At 38.4% G+C, this 18894-nt stretch overlaps 1 protein-coding gene across 1 annotated transcript in view; it reads right to left on the bottom strand.

Annotated features, from left to right (window-relative positions):
* Positions 1–435: 435 nt before the first annotated feature.
* The window catches only part of LOC108728959 (uncharacterized), a 60572-nt gene continuing 42113 nt past the window's right edge, over positions 436–18894 (bottom strand). Inside the window, 4 exon segments of the mRNA XM_018457808.1 lie at positions 436–3776; positions 3778–4185; positions 6609–7048; positions 8411–18085. Of these exon segments, the coding sequence (XP_018313310.1) occupies positions 1250–3776; positions 3778–4185; positions 6609–7048; positions 8411–18085 (13050 nt within the window). The 3' untranslated portion in view covers positions 436–1249.

The raw sequence follows: 18894 nt of genomic DNA, 5'->3' as shown, positions 1-18894 counted from the left end.
TATATATTATATAATTATATATATATTATATATATCATATTACATATATAATATACGAATTATATATATATATTATAAATATATAGTATGATATATATACATACATATGATTATGGCAGTACATTTACATTTAAAGTCTATAACCATTTTTTTTCTGTCACTTGCTTATACACACATATATATGCATATATATATATATATGTATATATAAAACATTTTTTCGTAATATATGAAAATCTACATACTTATGTCCTATGTGCACGAGGAGAGTACGAAAGGAAAAAAATAATTTTCGTGTTTTACGCATTAATAAAGCATCCGTTTTTCCGCGAATTCGCGTGGCTTCATAGTAGCCGACCACGTATGCATAAGCTTGAGATCTAGAAAGTTCGTAAAAATAACGTGCAAAAGATCAAGAAAGGTTCACCTCTTTTCTTTAGCGAGAGACTTAAGCTCCCTTAAACGCGGTATTTTCATTCTCGAACGTTATCCCCGTGAGAAGTTTTTCTTTTTTATTTCACTGCGATATGTAAGAATACGTACGAACATGTAAGAATATGCAAGAATACGAAGAAATACGTTTTACGAATCACGAAAGAAGCTGATACAAGCGCTAAACTCGATTGGACCCGGTTTTACGTTGTCCTTTCCTAAATAAGCGACTGTGACTGATTCCCCCCATTTCTTCACTTCATCTGTTTCACATGTGGGAGACTCCCCTACGTACAACTAAACGTTACAAACGTCCTAGTATTGTCTAAGAGTGCTCTCTTCACTTTTTGCTACTTCTCATATTCAGTCTATATATCATCCGGTATTTATAAGAGCTCAATTTATATTTATACATGTGTATAATTCTTAGATTGCAACGAGGGAGGATACTCGTCTAATCTCTAATCTCTACACGCCAAGCAACTATGTACATTTTATATCTTCTTTCTTCCTTCTTTACGCTTGAATCACGTCCACTCGTTCAACATTCGCTAACAAAGAAAAGAAGAAAAAAGATCGAACAAATACTTTTCTGATCGTAGATCGCACTTGTCCATTGTATTTTTATCTACCTAAACAGATCCGCCACAAGTAATTACCGTGGAAGATATAGAACGTAATAAATTCTTATTAAAGACAAACATGGAGATCCTTTTGGCCTTTACTTTCTTGCTTTCACAGTTTATGTTGTCAGAATAACGTAGTGTCATTGCGTCTATCGCGCAGGTTCGATCGAATTTTAATCATGAAACACGTATCAAGAGGTGCTATTCCGATGTTTCTTGCTCTTCGCCTTACCAGGCTCGAAATCATCCTCGCTCCTACGTCGTTTTTCCTTCAGCTGTTTCTCCATCGCCAGCATCGTGATCATCTTCTTGTGGGAATCGCCTACTATCCATCCGTGCTGCTCCTGCCGATCGTCCTCCTCTTCTTCGGGCGCCGGGATCGGTTCTGGCGCCTCCTCCTCGTCGCTCGAACTGGACCAATAGTATAATTGAAGAGCAGCAGTGCGTTTATGTCGACCGATTGCAACGCCGACGCCTTCCTCAACCTTGTTCCATGACTTGGTGGTCTTTAGCTCCTCATCGTCGGAGTCGCGTTTTCCGCTGGACGATCTGCGCTCCTTAGAATCCTTGTTGCTTGCGGACTTCTTGGATTTCTCCGCGGTTGGCTCTTTGCTTCTCTTACTCGTCGGGATCTTTCCATTCTCTGGTTTGGAAACTTTCTTCGACTTCGCTGGCGATTTCGCGAGTTTCTTTCGCTTTGGTGAAGTTGATGAGTGGTCATTCTCTGTGTTACTTTCCGTAGTGGAGAAAGCACGATCTGATTTGTTATGATTGTCTTCTGAGCTATCAAGGAAAGACTGATCAATATACATTGCATTCTCCTCAATACTCTCGTCACCACTTTTCTTATGCTTCTCCTTCGTCTGATGTTTCTTTCTCTGGATTTGTCCGAAGACGACTGTTTCCACAACATCGGTATACAATTCAGCATTATCGTTTTGTGCGAGGTTCTCTTTTTTCTTACCAATCTCTCGCAGAATTTCTTCCTCGATCGCTTTCTGCTCTTTAGCAATCATCTGCTCATGCTTCTTCTCGAGGTACCTCTCTTTTCTTTTCTCCTTCAATTCCCTCTTCTTCCGCGATTTGTCATGATCGCTACCTTTCCTACTGTTATCTCTCACATATGATTCCTCATCCGAGCTGCTTATTTCCGCTAGCAAACCTTGTTTACCTATCGCACACTTTCTCTGTCTTCTGGTCGGCTGAAAATCCATGAGTAGTCTCTCTTGCTCTTCTCGTAATTTATCTAACTGCTGTTGCTTCCTCTTCTTTGATTCTTGTACCTTTCTGCTGAGAAATACATGAAGAGGGAGATTGTGATCGGATTCTTTCTGTGGTTTCTCGTTGCTGGACAGTTTCTCGGGCAAAGCCGGAACATCGTCATCTGGTTCCTCCTTCTCATCTCGCATCTCTGTAGGGCTCGAACATTTATTCTCCTTTTCCTCATTAACAATTCTGTCGTTAGAAGCTTCATCCATAGTGCCGTTGACAATGTTGTTCTTTGCACGTACATTCTCAGTTTTCGGATCGAGATTCTCATGCCGATCTAGAAAATCTAAGGCTTCTTCCAAAGAAATCATTTCCGACGCACAATCGTCTTTCGTGATCGTAGAAGTAAGTTTCGTCTGCAAAGTTGCGTTTTCATCCAATGTTTGCTTTTCAGGTCTGTTGTTCTTCACTTCTTCGATCATCGGCTCTTCGTTTTCCTCGACTTCTGTCTCTTCGTCCGAGCTATCTTCCCTATACAAATCATCCAACTCAAACGTTCTCTCGTACTGATTATCCGCGTCGTCATCGCTGTTCCTCGTCTCATCGATCATCTTTCTTTCATCTATCACCAAAGAATGATCTGACATTTCCGATTCTGATTTCGCGATGTCGTGATCGTTCTTCATAGCATCTTCCTGCATTGCTTGATTCCAATCGCTTGCTACTTGATCTTCATTGTCGAATTCAGGTTCATTGACTATGCGTTGATCATTCCTCTCGTCGATGTCGACGTCAAGCGGTTTCTTCGAACTCTTCTTCAATTTCGACGAACGTTGCTCGCTCGCGAACATATAATCGATGTTGTCACGTTCGTACTCGCTCTCGGACGACGTCGATAACTCCGCAAAGAGATTCTGTTTGCCTTTCGAGCACGAGCGTTGACTTTTTGAAATACCAACGCCAACATCTTCCGTTTTCGCAGCCGTCCTGAACTCGTCTGAGCTGTCGTTCTCATACCATGCGTTTCTTACTCGCTTCTTTGAGCTTTTACCTCGTTTCTTGATCTTGCCGGATTGCTTGATGCCCTGTTCTATAGGCCGTTTCATGCGTTGTTTTCTTTCCACAAATTCGTCCATTGGTCCGGTAACTGCTTCAATAATTTGTTGCTGCTGCTGTTGCTGTTCCTCGCTTTGGAACGACTTCAGGGCGCCTTTTGTCTTTGGCGCAAACTTCTCCAACTCTTGGAATTTACGGTTGATTATAGCGTCCAATTTAGTATTCGCGACATAATTCGTCTTACCGTTTTGCAAGACGATATCCAAATTTTCATCGGTATTCTTTATTCTTGACCAATTAGTGTCGTAACTTTTGTCGATTTGGCTCCTATAAGACATCACGCTACCCAGAGTGGGCGCCAATTGGCTCTCCTCCTCATCAAATTCGTACACATCCTTTATTCTCTCCGTTTCCCCTTTCCGATCAAGAGAATCGCGACGTTTCTTCTTAGTGTTCGCTGCTACGGATCAGCGGGAATCCCTGCTGCTGCTGCTTTTTGCTCTTCTTCGACTTGCGTTGCTTCTGCATGTTTAATTCAACGAAAGCAGCCTTCGAGCGTTCCTGTTGCTTTCTATCATTTATCTCCTTCTTGCGTTCAAACAGCTCCTTGATAGGGTTCCTCGTCTTCTTTGTTGGCGAATTCTTCAACGTTATCGTTGAGTCCTTCATTGGTTTCTTAGGGAAAGTCGGAGTGTCCTTGTCTTCTACCGCAGCCGCCGCTGCAGCTGCTGCAGCGACCGCTGCCGTGACCATTTTCACCGATTGATGATTCTTGTTACTGTTCATGGTATCCTCCGGCAACGTGGAGGTTGGAGCTCGAGCGCAAGCCAATTCCGCCAACAGCTTCATCGGAGCGGAACCGCTGCGAAATAAAATAGGTTTATTTTTATAATAACTTTTTATAACAACTTTATTAAGCAATAAATGATTGTTCGGATATCGATAGCGAGATTCGTTATTAAAGGTGTGATTGTGTGGTTAATTGTATAAAAAAGATGGAAATGGATGACTGTAATTATATCTATTAAAAGATCTTGCATTTTTGATGATTTATTGTACAAGTTTTATGATAATGAAGGAAACAAACGAAAAATTATTTTATAACAGTATTTTTCAGTCAACTGTATATCGGTTAAAACATATAATTGAAAAATACTTTTGTAAACAGTTTTATAGAGTAATTGTAGATTTAATAATGGACTCATTAATAATTAATGGAAATTCATTGTTATTCGGGTAATTACCGCAAAGAATGAAGTCGAATATAGCAAATAGAGAAAATTTCATCACTAACGATAATAAATTATATGAAATTGTTTAATTCGTACGTAGCCCACATAAAGCAAATATGTTACTGTAATAAATCTTATATATGACATACATAATGAATATCATTCCTTGATTTTTTAAAATAATTTCTATACAAAAGGGCTAAGAACCGTCGCTGGTTGTTCGTTGCGAAATATTCAAACTAAATGTAAATAAATGATTTTTGCTTTTATTATTAAATCATATAATTTTACAAAAAGAAACAGACGTTTCGACTCCTATCGGGTCATTCCCAATGTTGTCGTAAATTAGTTAAAACCGAATTAATAAATTACAAATTAAAAAATTGAGCGTCGAAATAAAGTATGTAGGTAAACGATTGTGCACTGTTATAGATTTTTTTACTCTAATAACGTCGGTGGTATCAATCTTTTTCGACTTTTCTTCTGCTGTTTTCTATGTGTCCACTTTTGTAATACACTCATAATGCTAAGAGCACTGGTCAGTTGATTCTCAAATTGAAATTAGTGTGGTCAAATTGTGCAAGATTCCGGCCATTATTCCACATGATTATAATTCAAAGTAGTTATAATTAATTGGGGCTATCTTGTACTATTAAAAAATTCAATTTAAAGGTCTGTTTCTTTTTGTAAAAAAAATTTATATGATTTAATAATAAAAGCAAAAATCATTTATTTACATTTAGTTTGAATATCTCGCAACGAACAACCAGCGGCTCTTAGCCTTTTTGATAGAAATTATTTTGAAATTAACGAGCCTTTCAATTTATTGTTTACTTGATTTTTTAATTCTATTAAATTTCTTCTTTTGGAGTCAATATAAATTATGGAATCTAAATTAATCAATATTATTGTGGAAATATCTCTTAATTCTATTTCTGGAAATTATAGGGAAAGTGTATTTACAGATATTTTCCTTTTTTTAAACAAAAGAAATTTCCAGAAAAATATATTTGATAGTAAATAAATTAGAAGGATAATAAACATGGAGTACATATGATATGTGCTTGCTGTGCTCTACGTGTTATATACTAAATTCAATGTATCGCAAGGCGCTATATGTTGGTGTTGTTAAGGGAGAGATCGTTCATCGTACAGGGTGGAGTGACGAAAGCGGATCAATACGCAACGCGAACGAATGGGCATCGTTCGACGATGGTCTCTCGACCATCTTTAGTGAAAATCGAGCATCAAGCTCGAATAATTTCAGCCCAAGTGAAGAAGACAGAGGGTATAACGTTCGCCAGATATTGTGCGGTATAGTTTACAGAATATTGCACGATAAAGCTCGATTTTTGTCCTTGGAGAGACAATCACCCGATGCAACAATCATGAGTCACAAAGATTATTTTTTCAGGGAAAAAAATGACTGACCGGTATGCGCCAATCATACGCTACATGTAGTTTAGCGTAATCAAAGAATCGGATGAAAACAAAACGTATGAACCACGCAAGCAGATAAACGAGCAATCAACAGGTGTCGAACCGACGCGAAACTGAAAAATACGCTTTGACGTGAACCATCCTGCAAAATATTTTTAATCATCGAAGTTCGACGTTTACATCAAGACGGAATTTTAGAGAAACATATTAAAATATTAACATCTGTATATAGCATCATAAAAATAGGATAATGCACTTTTATAAAGTCTTTTGTGAACATGTTAAGAAAACAAATCAAAATTGTACTTAGCAAAGAAACAAGAATTCGATATGACTAAGTTTACAAACGACAGCTGGCTAAGAAAATTTTGTTAATTTATTTTCATGAAGTACTTATGAATTTGGAGAACCTTCGTCTTCCTTGAGTTCGAAACCTCATTAAACTTATCAAACTTATCCACATCCAACTGAAAAGTTCATTATTGTAATATACTTCTATTACGTTAATAGAATATTAATTTGTTTTCTCAAAATTATTCACTATACGATCACATACAACAAAAATATTTACAATATAAATATTACGCATAGATTTGAGTATCGAGATACTCACTTATGATCATGCTTGCCGTTGCTGTGCAACAAGTTGGATAGTGCCTTGTGTAAACCACCTAGAGTCGAATTCATCTTGTTTTTGTGACCCGGTGAGGACTCCAGCTCTCTATTCGACGCGACCGACGTAGGTAGTTGCTCGTGTTCGTGAATACTCGAGGAATAAGAATTCCCAACGCTGTCTCGCTTGTCATCATCGGGATGATCGTTGTCGTTGATCTTCAGGCCGAACGTGCTGGCTATCAGATTCTCGCTCTCTCTCATGCGCTGTTGGATCTTATCTCGTAGTTTGTTATTGTGCTCAAAAGCTACGTCCAAACTATCCTCGTAGCCAAGATTGTCGATTCGCGACGCATCTGGACTGGCCGATCTACTTGATCGTTCGCTACCGCGCGTTCGATAACTTTTGTCATGGCTGTTGTACATCTCTTCGCCGAGCAACTAGAATTTCCAAGCAACATATATCTTACATCGTGTTTACTTTTCTTTATAATTGTGTTTTTAATTCTTAAAAGACCAGTATAAAAGACTAAATGACTTATATATAATAGAATATATATTTATAATATATTATTATTTTTAGTAAATCGTATACAAAGCGCGCGCGTATTTAAAATTTATAACTCTATTTACTCAAAACTTAAAATTAATGGTGTGTTTCACCAATTAATCAAGTCAATTTAATAACAAAAGATTTCACTTAATCTATTAAATAAATATATAATCATAATTTTACATAATTTATCGTTGATTAATTTTTTTTTATCATTAAAAAATTTATATTTATTTAATTCACACATCACTAAATGAATTAAATAAAAAACACTACATTTGTCTTGTATACAGAATAACTAACTCATTAACGATTTATTAATTATACAAGGTGTTTCCTCTAACTTGATCATCTAAAATATCTCCGTTGTTTTTAATGATACCAGAAAATACCAAAAGAGAAAGTTGTTCGATTCGAAGGGGCACATATTATAATAAGCAAAAAATTTTTCTCAAGGTCATTTTTCTCATATTTTTTGAGACTTCAAGTCACCTCCACTTTTTAAAATGGAATTGTATGATTGTTTTATACAATATGATTCCTCTAATTATTCTGAATATAAAAGTATTAAGGTAGTGACATAAAAAAACCAATAGTTTACGAGATATTTTATACCTACCTTATAATTCTGGCACATATTGGCGTAAAGTATTAAATAACTCGTAAACTATTAATTTTTTTATAATTGTACCTTAATACTTTTATGAACAGAATAATGAGATGAATCAATTGGTGGAAAGAAAATACATAGTTGCTTTAAAAAAATATGTATGCAAAATGGATAATTTTTTAAATAAGCAACTATGTGTTTTCTTTCCACCAATTGATTCATCTCATTATTCTGTTCATAAAAGTATTAAGATGCGATTATCAAAAAATTAATAGTTAATGAATTATTTAACATTTTATATCAATATATGCCACAAGGTATAAAATATTTCGTGAGCTATTAGTTTTTTTATATCACTTGATTAATACTTTTATATTCAGAATAATTAGAGGAATCACACTGTGTAAAAGAAATCATACAATTCCATTTAAAAAAGTGGAGGTGACCTTGAAGTTTCAAAAAAATATATCTTGAAAAATTTTTGCTCTTCATAATATGTGCTCCTTCGAATCGAACAACTTTCTCTTTTGGTATTTTCTCGTATCATTAAAAACAACAGAGATTTTAGATGATCAAGAGGAAATATCCTGTATATTAATAAATTATTCAAGCAGAAAAATGTCTAATATATAATACTCACTTGATTCACCGACTCCAGAAGACTACCGAGACTGTTTTGACTCTCCACGTCTCTCCATCGATCTCTATTGACTCTGAATCCTTGCGATTGATCATCTCGTCTATGATATGATTCGGTGTGGTCGAGTTTAATCTTCTTCGCACCTCTCAACTCGTTCTCGCTCGTAGCTTTCAATCTCGAGCAACATTCTACGAAGAGCTCCTCATCGAAATTAAGGATTTTACCTTGCCGCGGTTCCGTTGTTGACTCGATCTCTCTCGGTACGTCTAAAGCATTGTCCTCCATCGCATCTGTGGGTGCAATCGTTACCACATCCGATCTGTGACCCGAAGACGGCGACCTGATTATGATCTTCTCTCCAGAAAATTCGCTAGGATTTGTTTTTCTGGAATTATCCTCGTACGTTACGCGTTCCTCTTCTTCTTCCTCTTCTTCGTCATCTTCTTCCTCCTCCTCCTCTTCCTCGGAGCTGCTTTCTATGGAGTTATCAGGAGTCTCGCGAGCGTAGAATGGTGACATTCTTCGTCGCTCGAAATCGCTGTCGTCATCCTCCTCGTTGTCGTTATCATTGTCATCAGACTTTCGATTCATTTGAGAACTTCCATCGAGATCGACCAATTGATTCTTCATTATTGGTTCTTCGGCTGCTAAACTGCTGCAACTACACGATGCTATTGTAGATTCCTCTTCCTTTTGTCCAATTTCTTTCTCAGTCGGCTGATCATCGTCCAGATCAAATTTTAGGTTTCTCGCTGAATGTTTCCAATCTTCATTAACAATCCTTTTTTTGTTTTTCCTAGAACTTGTTGACCGATCCAAATGTGTCAGCAAATTATCTTGGTCTTTATTCATATGTTTCGAAACAACTGAATCGCCATAGAAGAACTCATAAGAGCTATCTTTAATCAAAGTTTTCGATCGATTCCTTGATTCATTTTTCGATAGTATCGTTTGAACATTTTGCATTTCGCTTTTCGTTTCTCGATCTCTCGAAGAAATTGATGACTCGTAATCCTTCGAAATCCTTTTGTTCGTTTTTGTCTTATTTATTTTAATCAGACTGAAATCTTGTTTCTTGCGACTGTTCGAGTTTTTTCTGGACCTCCCGCAACCACTGTGCACTACACTCTGTTCGTGATCTATCGAACTGACGTTTTTCCAAGCATCGTCATCTTTTTGTTTGACACTCTTCGAATTATCTGAACGATTCAGGTCTTCAAGTTCGTAGAACTCGATCTGCTGCTCCTTAGAAATTTCATGAAATTCGTTAAGATCCTGATCGTTGGAAAGGCACGATGAAATCTCGTTGTCGAAGGCTCTCCAGATCCTCTCGCCGGCTTTGGTCTTGCTCTCCCTCCATTTGTATTCGGACTCGGACTGCGATGGTGATGAAGAACGCTCCTTAGCATCCTGTTTCTTACGATGATTGGAACTATTTTTCGATTTTCCATGAGCGTGTTCGACTCGAAGACTCTCCCAATTCTCAGAAGTCAAATTCTTATTCTTCGTTCGCTCCTTATTCGAGTCTTTTTCATGGTGTCTACTTGTTTCCTTATCTTTATTGTTCAATTCATTATTAATCTGATCGCTCATTTCCTTAATCTTGTTCTCTTCGTCCGAAATCGTCAGTAACTCATCATCAAAAGCTCTTAGAATCTTTTCGTCCGCTCTAATCTTGCTCTCTCTATATCTTCGCTTGGCCGGATTGATAGGTAATCCCATACGATCTTCAGATATCAATTCGGTATCCTTCTCTCGCTTCTTTCGATTCTTCGCTTTCCCGTGAACCTCACTGCTGCACTTTTCGTTTCCTTTCTTTTTGGGTAGTCGCTCAGTATTCTTCTTTGTTTCAGAACCGAAGTAGCACTTCTTTTCTTTCTTGTGTCCATTCTCGGAGAACTTTGTTAGTCCACGCAGATAGGATCTCGCATCCAAAGCACTTCTAGATATATCCGAGTCGTCTTCTGACCGTGATACCCAATCGTTCAATACTTCCTTCACCTTGTCCGCTTTCTCACCACCAAACACTCGGCCGAACACACTCTTTACAATTTTACTCTTACTCGAAGCAGCAGATTCGAGTCTGTCATCCTCGTTGTCGCTGTCACTCGACAGTTCGGCGACTTTGATTTTTTTCTTTTTATCCTTGGATGTTTTCAATCTTTTGCGATCAGTTTCTCGTTCCTTACTCGTCGACTTTCTGGATAATTTCTTAGTGGATTCCAGTCGAATCGTCCTTTCATCACAAGTGCTATCATTCCCTGAATCATTTATTACCTTTTGAGATTCGTGGAAATTTGTGATGAGAAGAGATTTATTGTCTTCGGCTGACGCTTTATCCTCATCTTCTAACGATAAAACTCTTGCATTGGGAACTTCCTCTCTTGACTTTGTTTGTTTCTCTTCTAAAATGTCTGTTGATTTTGGAATTTCGAAGCTTTCATTGTTGTCGAATTCGATTGCTTTTGATTCAGCTGATTTCAAATCATCAATCGACATCTGTTCGGTAATTTGTAAGGAAAGCTCGGCTGATGATTCGGTCGTTAGATGTGCTACAACATTCACATTTGTATCATTTTGTTTGTCTTCTAGCACACATTTTGCATCGTCAACATATGTGTTTGTTTCTAATGGCATCAATATTTCGACTTTTTCTGATGGAATGTTAGAGGTAAGCATATTCTCGCAATTCCTTGCGAATACGGTGTCGTCTATTGCAATACTCGTAGGTTCTATTCTCTGCGCCGATCGATCTTTGGAAATGTTTAGCTCGGTGCTTTGAACATCTTCAGTATTTAATAAATCTTTCTTCGTTTCAGATAAATTTGATTCTAAAGTATGCTCTTGAATGGCAGGTGAAGACTCCGCATTTGGTATCAAAGAACTGATCGATGTGGTTTCTTCGATAATCATTTTGGAACATGATTTAATCACGTCTGCCTTTTCTTTCACTTCATCGTAATTTGATTTCGTTGATTCGGAAGCACTCGAATTATCTGCTTGTACTGAAGAATTATTTGTAATGGATACAGGATTTTTTCTAGGCCTGCCCCGACTTCGTTTAGGAGGTTGGGCATTTGCATCAATATGTGGCGGCTTGTCGGTTTTGTCAAGACGCTCTTTGGTATGCAAATTTAATTTTTGATCCTCGATTTTTGATTCATTAAGATTGCTCGTAGCGACAGAATCATTTCCGTTAACTTCGAGGTTCGCGGGAGCTGAAGTGTTATTGAAATTCGAAATAATTCGGTCTTTAAGTCTCGGTCTTCCACGTTTCTTTTTTTTAGTTCTGTTCGTTGAGTCTGTCTTCGATTTTGCGACTTCTACATCCTGGGGTCTCTTATCATCAGTGGCAACATATACATTTTCCTGTAGGACATCCCTGTTGGTTCCTTCTTTTACTTCGTTCTGTCTCTTTTGCGCATCACGGCTATCTTCTATCTCATCACTGTTAATCTCCATGGAAGTATCCATAAAATATATATCAGCTTCAATATCAGACTCCTCATAATGCTGAATGTTTTTACTTCTTCTGGGTCTTAGACTGAAACGATTTGTCTCAGTTAAAGCTGAGGTCTCTTCTTTTTCCTCGTTATAAACTTTAGAGACTTTTCTTAGCGTTTTCTTCGTAGTCCTTGTGGATTCTGTTTGCTGGTCAGTTTTCCCATCAATATCACATATTGATCTCAAAGTTGTTTCTTCATTCAAAGATTTAACAGTTAATTCTGATCGATTCTTCGTTTTAACGTTATCTACACATTCTTTAGAAATATCTCCGATCTTTTCTATCGTTTCCATTATTTGCTCCGTCGAAGAATGGTCACAAGATGGCGAGGAAACTCGCATGACATCGTTGGTTGGTTTCGGAAGCTCGTCCGAGTCAATTTTAGAATTTTCTAATTTAGGAGAATCCAAGAGTAAATGTTCTTCCGCCAGATTCCTTTTCTTCGACTTGTTCCGCTTCTTGTCACTGTTCTTGCCTTGTCTTGAATCTTCCTGTTTTTTTTGGATGGCTTTGATCGGCATTGATGATAACATCGGATCTTCCGGTGTCACTTGATCAGTTAAAACGTATTCGTCATGGCTCATGTTCTCGGTAATCTTGCAAATCTCTTCGTCCAGCAGTTTATCTTCCAACATCTGCCTTGTTCCGAGATCCACAAGAGATTTCGTTAATTCTGTGCTATTTGCGTAAGGAACGAAGCTCTCGTCTAGCTCCAAAGACTTCCGATCGGTTTCATGAGATCGAGCGTCTTCTGGAATATTCTTCGTCTGTTGATCATTCTCTTGATTATTCTTCCATTCGTTGTCATCTTCTTCAATATTCTCGAACGTGTTGCTGTTAACAGACTCGATTTTGTCTTTGGTGGATTTTGTCAACTGTGATAAATGCGACTGTGACAACGTATGTTTCTTTAGAGAGCTCTTGCGAGTGAAGCTTGTAGCGCATACGTCGCAGAAAAACCTCGCCGCCTCCTTCGTTAGCTTCTTCCTCTTCTCCACGATCAAGATCTCACCGGTTTTTGTGTGCACTACCACAAAGTTGCCAGCCGCGCGTTTCTTCGGGGTAACCGGATTATCCGAAGAATCATGATTATTAGATGCTGGTCGTTCTAAAGTGGCGTGCGAATCTTTGTTCTCTGTATCATCCGTTGGTTTGTCTGTGTCTTCGTTTTGTGGATCCAAAGATTTTTCAGTGAATTCAAATTCTCGTTCAATCTTTTCCAAGGCTTCTATATTTTCTAATGAAGCTTGGATGTCCATTGGAATGTCAATGTCATCCACGTCAGACAAATCAAGGTGCTCATCGAGCAATGATTTGGTCTTACTCGTTTTCCTTTTCAGATTTTGCTTACTACTCTTCAGGATTATCGAATCTGTCAGAGAAGCATCGGTTCGGGTGCTGTCAACTACCGTCTCCTCTTTCCTTTTTTTCTTCGCGAATCGCTTCTTCCTAAAGTAACTGGACTCGCTGACGCACGAGCTCTCGGACAAGTCGTCCATGCTTTCGGCACTCTGATTTCGAATGCTGGAATCAGCAAGGTCTTCGTTTGACAGCTGTGTTTTTCTCTTGAACATAGATCTTGTCTTGGGTAGAGATGGAGCGAGACCTATTGACCCTGAAGAACTCGATCTTCCGAGCTTCTTCGTACTCGATTGTTCTTCAGTAACACGTTTCTCTATTTCTTTTTGTTCCTCGACTTTCTCTTCGATCGAGTTAGATATCTCGTCGATCTCTGTGGGTTTCTCATTCGTCCGAGATGCTTCGGAAACGCTTCCGCTGTTCCAGCGATCGTCCTCGGGCTGCGACTTCTTCTTCAGGCCTCGTTTCTTCGCACTCTGCGGTAGATCCTTCACTTCCGGTATTTTGAAATGCTCTAAACTAACAGATAATCGCTCGTTAGTATCTGCGATGCTGAATTCATCAGTGAGTTTCAAAACAACTTTAGCAGACTTGTCTTCCGGTAGTTTCAGATGCTCCTCAGCCAATGACTTCTTTTTCGCACCATGTTTCTCCGTTGTTTTTGAAGGTATCGAATTAACAAGACTTGAATTTTTTAAGTCTGTATTTTGTGTCTCTTTAGGTTTCTCAGGCACTATTTCTACTGAATGCAAGAAATTTTCCAAAGGAACGTCTGAATCGCTAGTGGTCCCAATTTTTATCGATTGTATATTAGTTGATTCTAAAGATTCTCTCGCAATGGACGACGAAGATGGTATCTCCTCTGTTTCATCCATAGAGTCTACAGAAGTTTGGAGGATGTTTATAGTAGCGTACATCGAAGGAGTTATTGATAAGACAGATTTCGATTTTCTCTTCGATTTACGCCTAGATGAAGATCCGTTCGAATTAACTTGATTCTTTTTTTTATTTCTACTTACAGATTTTTTACACTCAACACTTTTTTCTGAAGATAATATCGAAAAATCAGTGCTTTTCTCGATTGATTCTATCGACCGGTCATTGGTAACAGTATCTTCGTCGGAAGTTATTTTGTCAAGGGATTTTTCAAGGCTCGCTATTAATTTCGCATTTTCACAAGTGATTTCTGAAAAATCGGTGAATTTTTCTAGATTTAATTCATTATCAGCTTTCGTTAGATTCTTTTCTAAATTTGTTGGCTTTAAATCGTCCTTGATAATTTCGCTTTCATTGTGTTGAAGCAGCTCCGACTTTCTGACTTCGATATCTCCGTTTGAAGTCTCCACACTATCGTCTTTCTTTGAAAACTCATTTCCAATATCGGCCTTAAACGTGTCATTCATTCCAAGTTTCTTCTGTGCATTTTCTTCTGTGCGATCTTCAACGATTTCTAGTGATCTTTTCTTATTTTTCTTAGATCTTGCGTCCAGTGATCTTTTATTGGATTTTCTCCTGGATTTCGTAACGCCTTTCTTTCTTTCAGGTTTTTCTAAATTTTCTTTTTGTGTCATAATTAACGAACCAGAAATTGAAATATCGGTTAATGATACAGGATCATTTGAAATTTTTATCGGAATAACTGGTTCTTTATTTATCATCGATTTATTTTCGCAAGATTCAACATTTTCTTCAACAGAACTCACTTTTCTGTGCAAGTCATCGTCATTCTTCATCTCAACGTCTGAAACATTATCCGCTTTAATTTGATTCTCACTTTGAATTTCAGTTTTTGTTGCCAAGTTTTCTTCGAGATCGTCTGACATCTCCAAAGAATCCGTTGAACATTTGGAAATCGCGCTCTCAACATTGGTTTTCTCGTTTTCCAATGCTTGTATTTCAGGTTCGACAATTACCGGCAATTCTTTATCAGTGGATGTAACTGTCATACTTTTATCGTTCTTTGAGGCATGGTTTGCCTCGTCGGAATTTGTATTCTCCGTGTTATCAATCAAGGTGGGTCCGACCTCATCGAGAATGCTAGTCAACTCATCGGCCGCAGTGTCAAGCAAAGAACCTACCTCACCTTCTAGCAAAGCGTCTTTCTGCTTGGCTATCTTCGACACAATTTTCTCTAAGAAAGAGCCTTTACCCTTGGGTTTTCTTCTAGATAGATCGAGGATAATGTCGTTGGCTGGCGAACACGCCTTAACAGTTGTAACTTTCACCGATACGTCGACTTTTCCATCGGCGAAGACGTTCTCAAGTTGCGCTTCATCAGAACAAGCATTCTTCTCATCGTCTACATGAGAGTTATCGGTCGTACTCGTCGCCGTAACAGCTTCGTTCTCCGCGGATTTCACGTTGCCCTCGCCACCGCTTGGTTGTTGGGCGCTTCCGTTTCGCGCCAGCCTATCCGGATTGTCCAAGCTAGTCTGAACCGTGAGCACTTGCACGTTCTGCTGCGCCTCCATAGGGATATTCATGCCCTCCGTCAGAATACCAATGACATTGTTTAAGGATCTCTTTCTCAACGATTTCTCGCGACGCGCGCCCCACGACTTCTTGGGTCTCCCTACCTTTAATTTACTGTGAACGTTCACAGATGTTTCCAAAGAGTTTTCCTTACCACTGTCAATGGACAAGTTACTCGTCTCCGATTGTAAGTGACTTAAATTGATATTCACTACTGTCGAATCTAAGCGATCATCGGAGTTTTTATCACTCTCACCTTCAATTTCCTTCTTAGAAATTTTATCGATAACTTCCCCAAGCTCTTTCTCAGTTTCCTTTCCGCTCGACGAGGCATTTTCACTGCTACTCTGTGCTTTGGATGTACGCAAGTTAGTTTCTTCATCTTTGTCGAGCGATCTGTTACGACTACGACGTTTCCCCAGCAAAGATCTGCCTTTTCGAAGGCTATCATTTGCAATTTCTAAGAAAGGCTCGCTCTTGACGTCGCTCACTGATCCTCTCGTTTGTCTGCCGTCAATTTTACTTTTCATATCGGGATTATCAATATTAATTTCCTTTGTTTTCACTGCTCTGTCTCTTTTACCTTGTTGATTTCTTTCATTTTGCGCTACATTGGCAATCGCGTTGCTAGTCGAATCCTTCTCTAGACTCATTTTTGCTATCTTATCGTCACCCTTCTTCTCAATGTTTTTTCTGGATGATTTTTTAATCACTTCAATTTTCTCTTTCTTACTCGTATCTTTCGAGCCGTCTGATTCGTCATCGAGTTCTCGCGGTTTCTTATCACTCACTTGAAGCACTTTCGATCTTGGTGCCAATTGCCTCAGGTTGCGTTTCGAGTCGTTAGATGCGAGCTCTAATGTGCTCAAGAGATCATCCTTGTCGAGGATACATTGAGCCGAATACAATAGTTTCTTCACCTCGAATGGGATGTCTGTCAGTTTCACGAAATCCTTATTTACTCTGGTTTTCGAGTTGCTTCGAGTTTCCTTCATCGCTTCTTCCTTTTTAGGTTTAGAATCTTTTTTGGCAATTGCCTCTTTCTTCGATGTTTCTTCCTTGCTATTTTCACCGTTATTAGCATTTAAAACCGGTAAACTCTTCCTGCCTTTCGTTCTATCATCTTTTAACACTACTACGTTATTTTTGGAAGTATTGTTTTCTTCAACTGTATTAGTCTTCTTCCGCTTCGTCATGTCTTTCATTTCTTCCTTTGGCTTTCTTCCTCTCGTTGATTTCTGCCCCCTTTTTCTTTTTTCAGGGATAGTCTCGAGATCGGCATTAGCCTCAACATTTTCCTCTTTTTCCTTTAAAATGCACTTTATGGAAATTCGAGATGCCTTTTGATCCTGAAGAGAACCCGACGACGTTACTGGCGACAAGATAGGTAAATCGTTCGCCGACTTATCGGCATATTCCTCGTTGGAGGAAACGATCTGTACGACTGGTTCCAAAGTCGGCATCTTGTCGCTATCTGACGATAGCCGAGTAATTCTTCGTGGCAACTGGACCCCAATCTTTTTCAACTTCTGCGCCGCTTTCAACTTGGGCTTAATTTCGATCCAGTTAGTCTTGTATTTTCCATTGTCTATTTTCTCTTCAGACGATTTCGCTGGCAAATTCTTGTTTGGATTGCGAGCGAACTTACCATCTTGCGTTCGTAACTGTGATTTTGCCTTGATGGAAGCATTCAAGGATGCCACTGGATCCACAGGACGCTTTCTCTTCAGTATGTTTTGCGTCAATTTGTTTTTATTTTTTACTCCAGAAATCGTTGATATCTTTTTGCTATCGGCATTGACGTCATCTTTGTCAATCGCTTTCAGCGTCGTCTTTGCGTTCTTTGGTATACTCTTTGGGGAGGATGTCTCCTCGCCTTCGTCCTTCGTCTCGGATGTAGTATCATTCTTAAACTTCGCAAACCTACCCATTGCTTTCACTAGCTTGTTGCTACTTTTGCTTTGAAGTTGTGGGTTTTTCACATTCCTCTTCTTGCCGAGAATCTTCGGTCGTCCAACGACTCTCGGTCGAACAGTTCTATCATTCTGATCCAAAGCCTTGCTGGTTGCCTTCGACGAACCTTCGTTCATCTCTTTGGCATCTTTCTTATCCTCGTTCTCAGTTTCGGCAGTTTTGTCGACATCGCTATCCGATTTCTTCTCAGTCTCATGACACTTCCTCACGACACTCTCGATTACCGCGGCGATGTTGTCACTTCGACAGCGATTCCGTTGAATCGACTTGGCGTTCTTCAGCAATTTATTCCGCAGAGCGGCTTTGTTACGTGAAATTCGGGACGAGTTGTCGCCGATTATGCAAGGCCTTGTTCTGGTCTGCACCTGTTTCAACAAAGCCCAAAGATGACACTACAGTTTTTGTACTGATAAATTCAGTTTCATTATCATTGAAACAAAATTTAAAGCTTTTATCTTTAAAAAGCTAATAATATTTTCATCTTATGTTTTTATTTATAATTTACCTTTCTATAAAGGTAGAAATATAAAGTAAAAGTACAAAAAGTGTCAAAGCAAGAAAAGCAGTATTTTTATTGAAAGAAAAATAAAATGAATACGATGTATAGTGTAAAAATCGCTTTGCTTGCGCGACTGTGTGCATGATCATAGGAATGTACTTCGATAAGCGTGTATGTCAACTAATCGATGCCTCCGCTCGTGTGTGACGAGGCGCGCAAGGCAATAACGTTCTATCATTATTTTAACGAGTCTAAAATTTTTTGTAATTATTTAGTATATTTGCATTGCTCAGGTTGCCGATGATAGAATGTTTGCATTACTCATGCAATTTTTCTTCATAATACACAAAATTACATTAAACTGTACCTACGATTTCAATCGGTCTCATTTATTATGCCTCATTTATACTGATTTTTTTTGCCAGTAGGAAATTATAAGGAATTGTATGATTTTCTCGAATAATAAAAATTGAAATGTAATTGTGAAACTAATTCTTAACGATAGATCAAGAAAGATGTTTCAAGCAGCTTTCCATTGAACAATTTTGGTATTGTGTGATGTGACTTTCATATTCTGACGTGATTTTCACTGAAATAGTTTCATCGGAAGAATAATCCAATTGTATTATTACAAAATCTTTATATAGAAGAGCCCATTAACGTTAGATATTACGC

The sequence above is a fragment of the Mycetomoellerius zeteki genome, unplaced genomic scaffold, assembly GCF_001594055.1.
Source record: "Mycetomoellerius zeteki isolate Tzet28-1 unplaced genomic scaffold, Tzet1.0 scaffold68, whole genome shotgun sequence".
In the NCBI taxonomy this organism is placed as follows: domain Eukaryota; kingdom Metazoa; phylum Arthropoda; class Insecta; order Hymenoptera; family Formicidae; genus Mycetomoellerius; species Mycetomoellerius zeteki.
The sequence above is the reverse complement of the archived record's forward strand: the minus strand, read 5'-3'. Positions and strand labels throughout refer to the sequence as shown.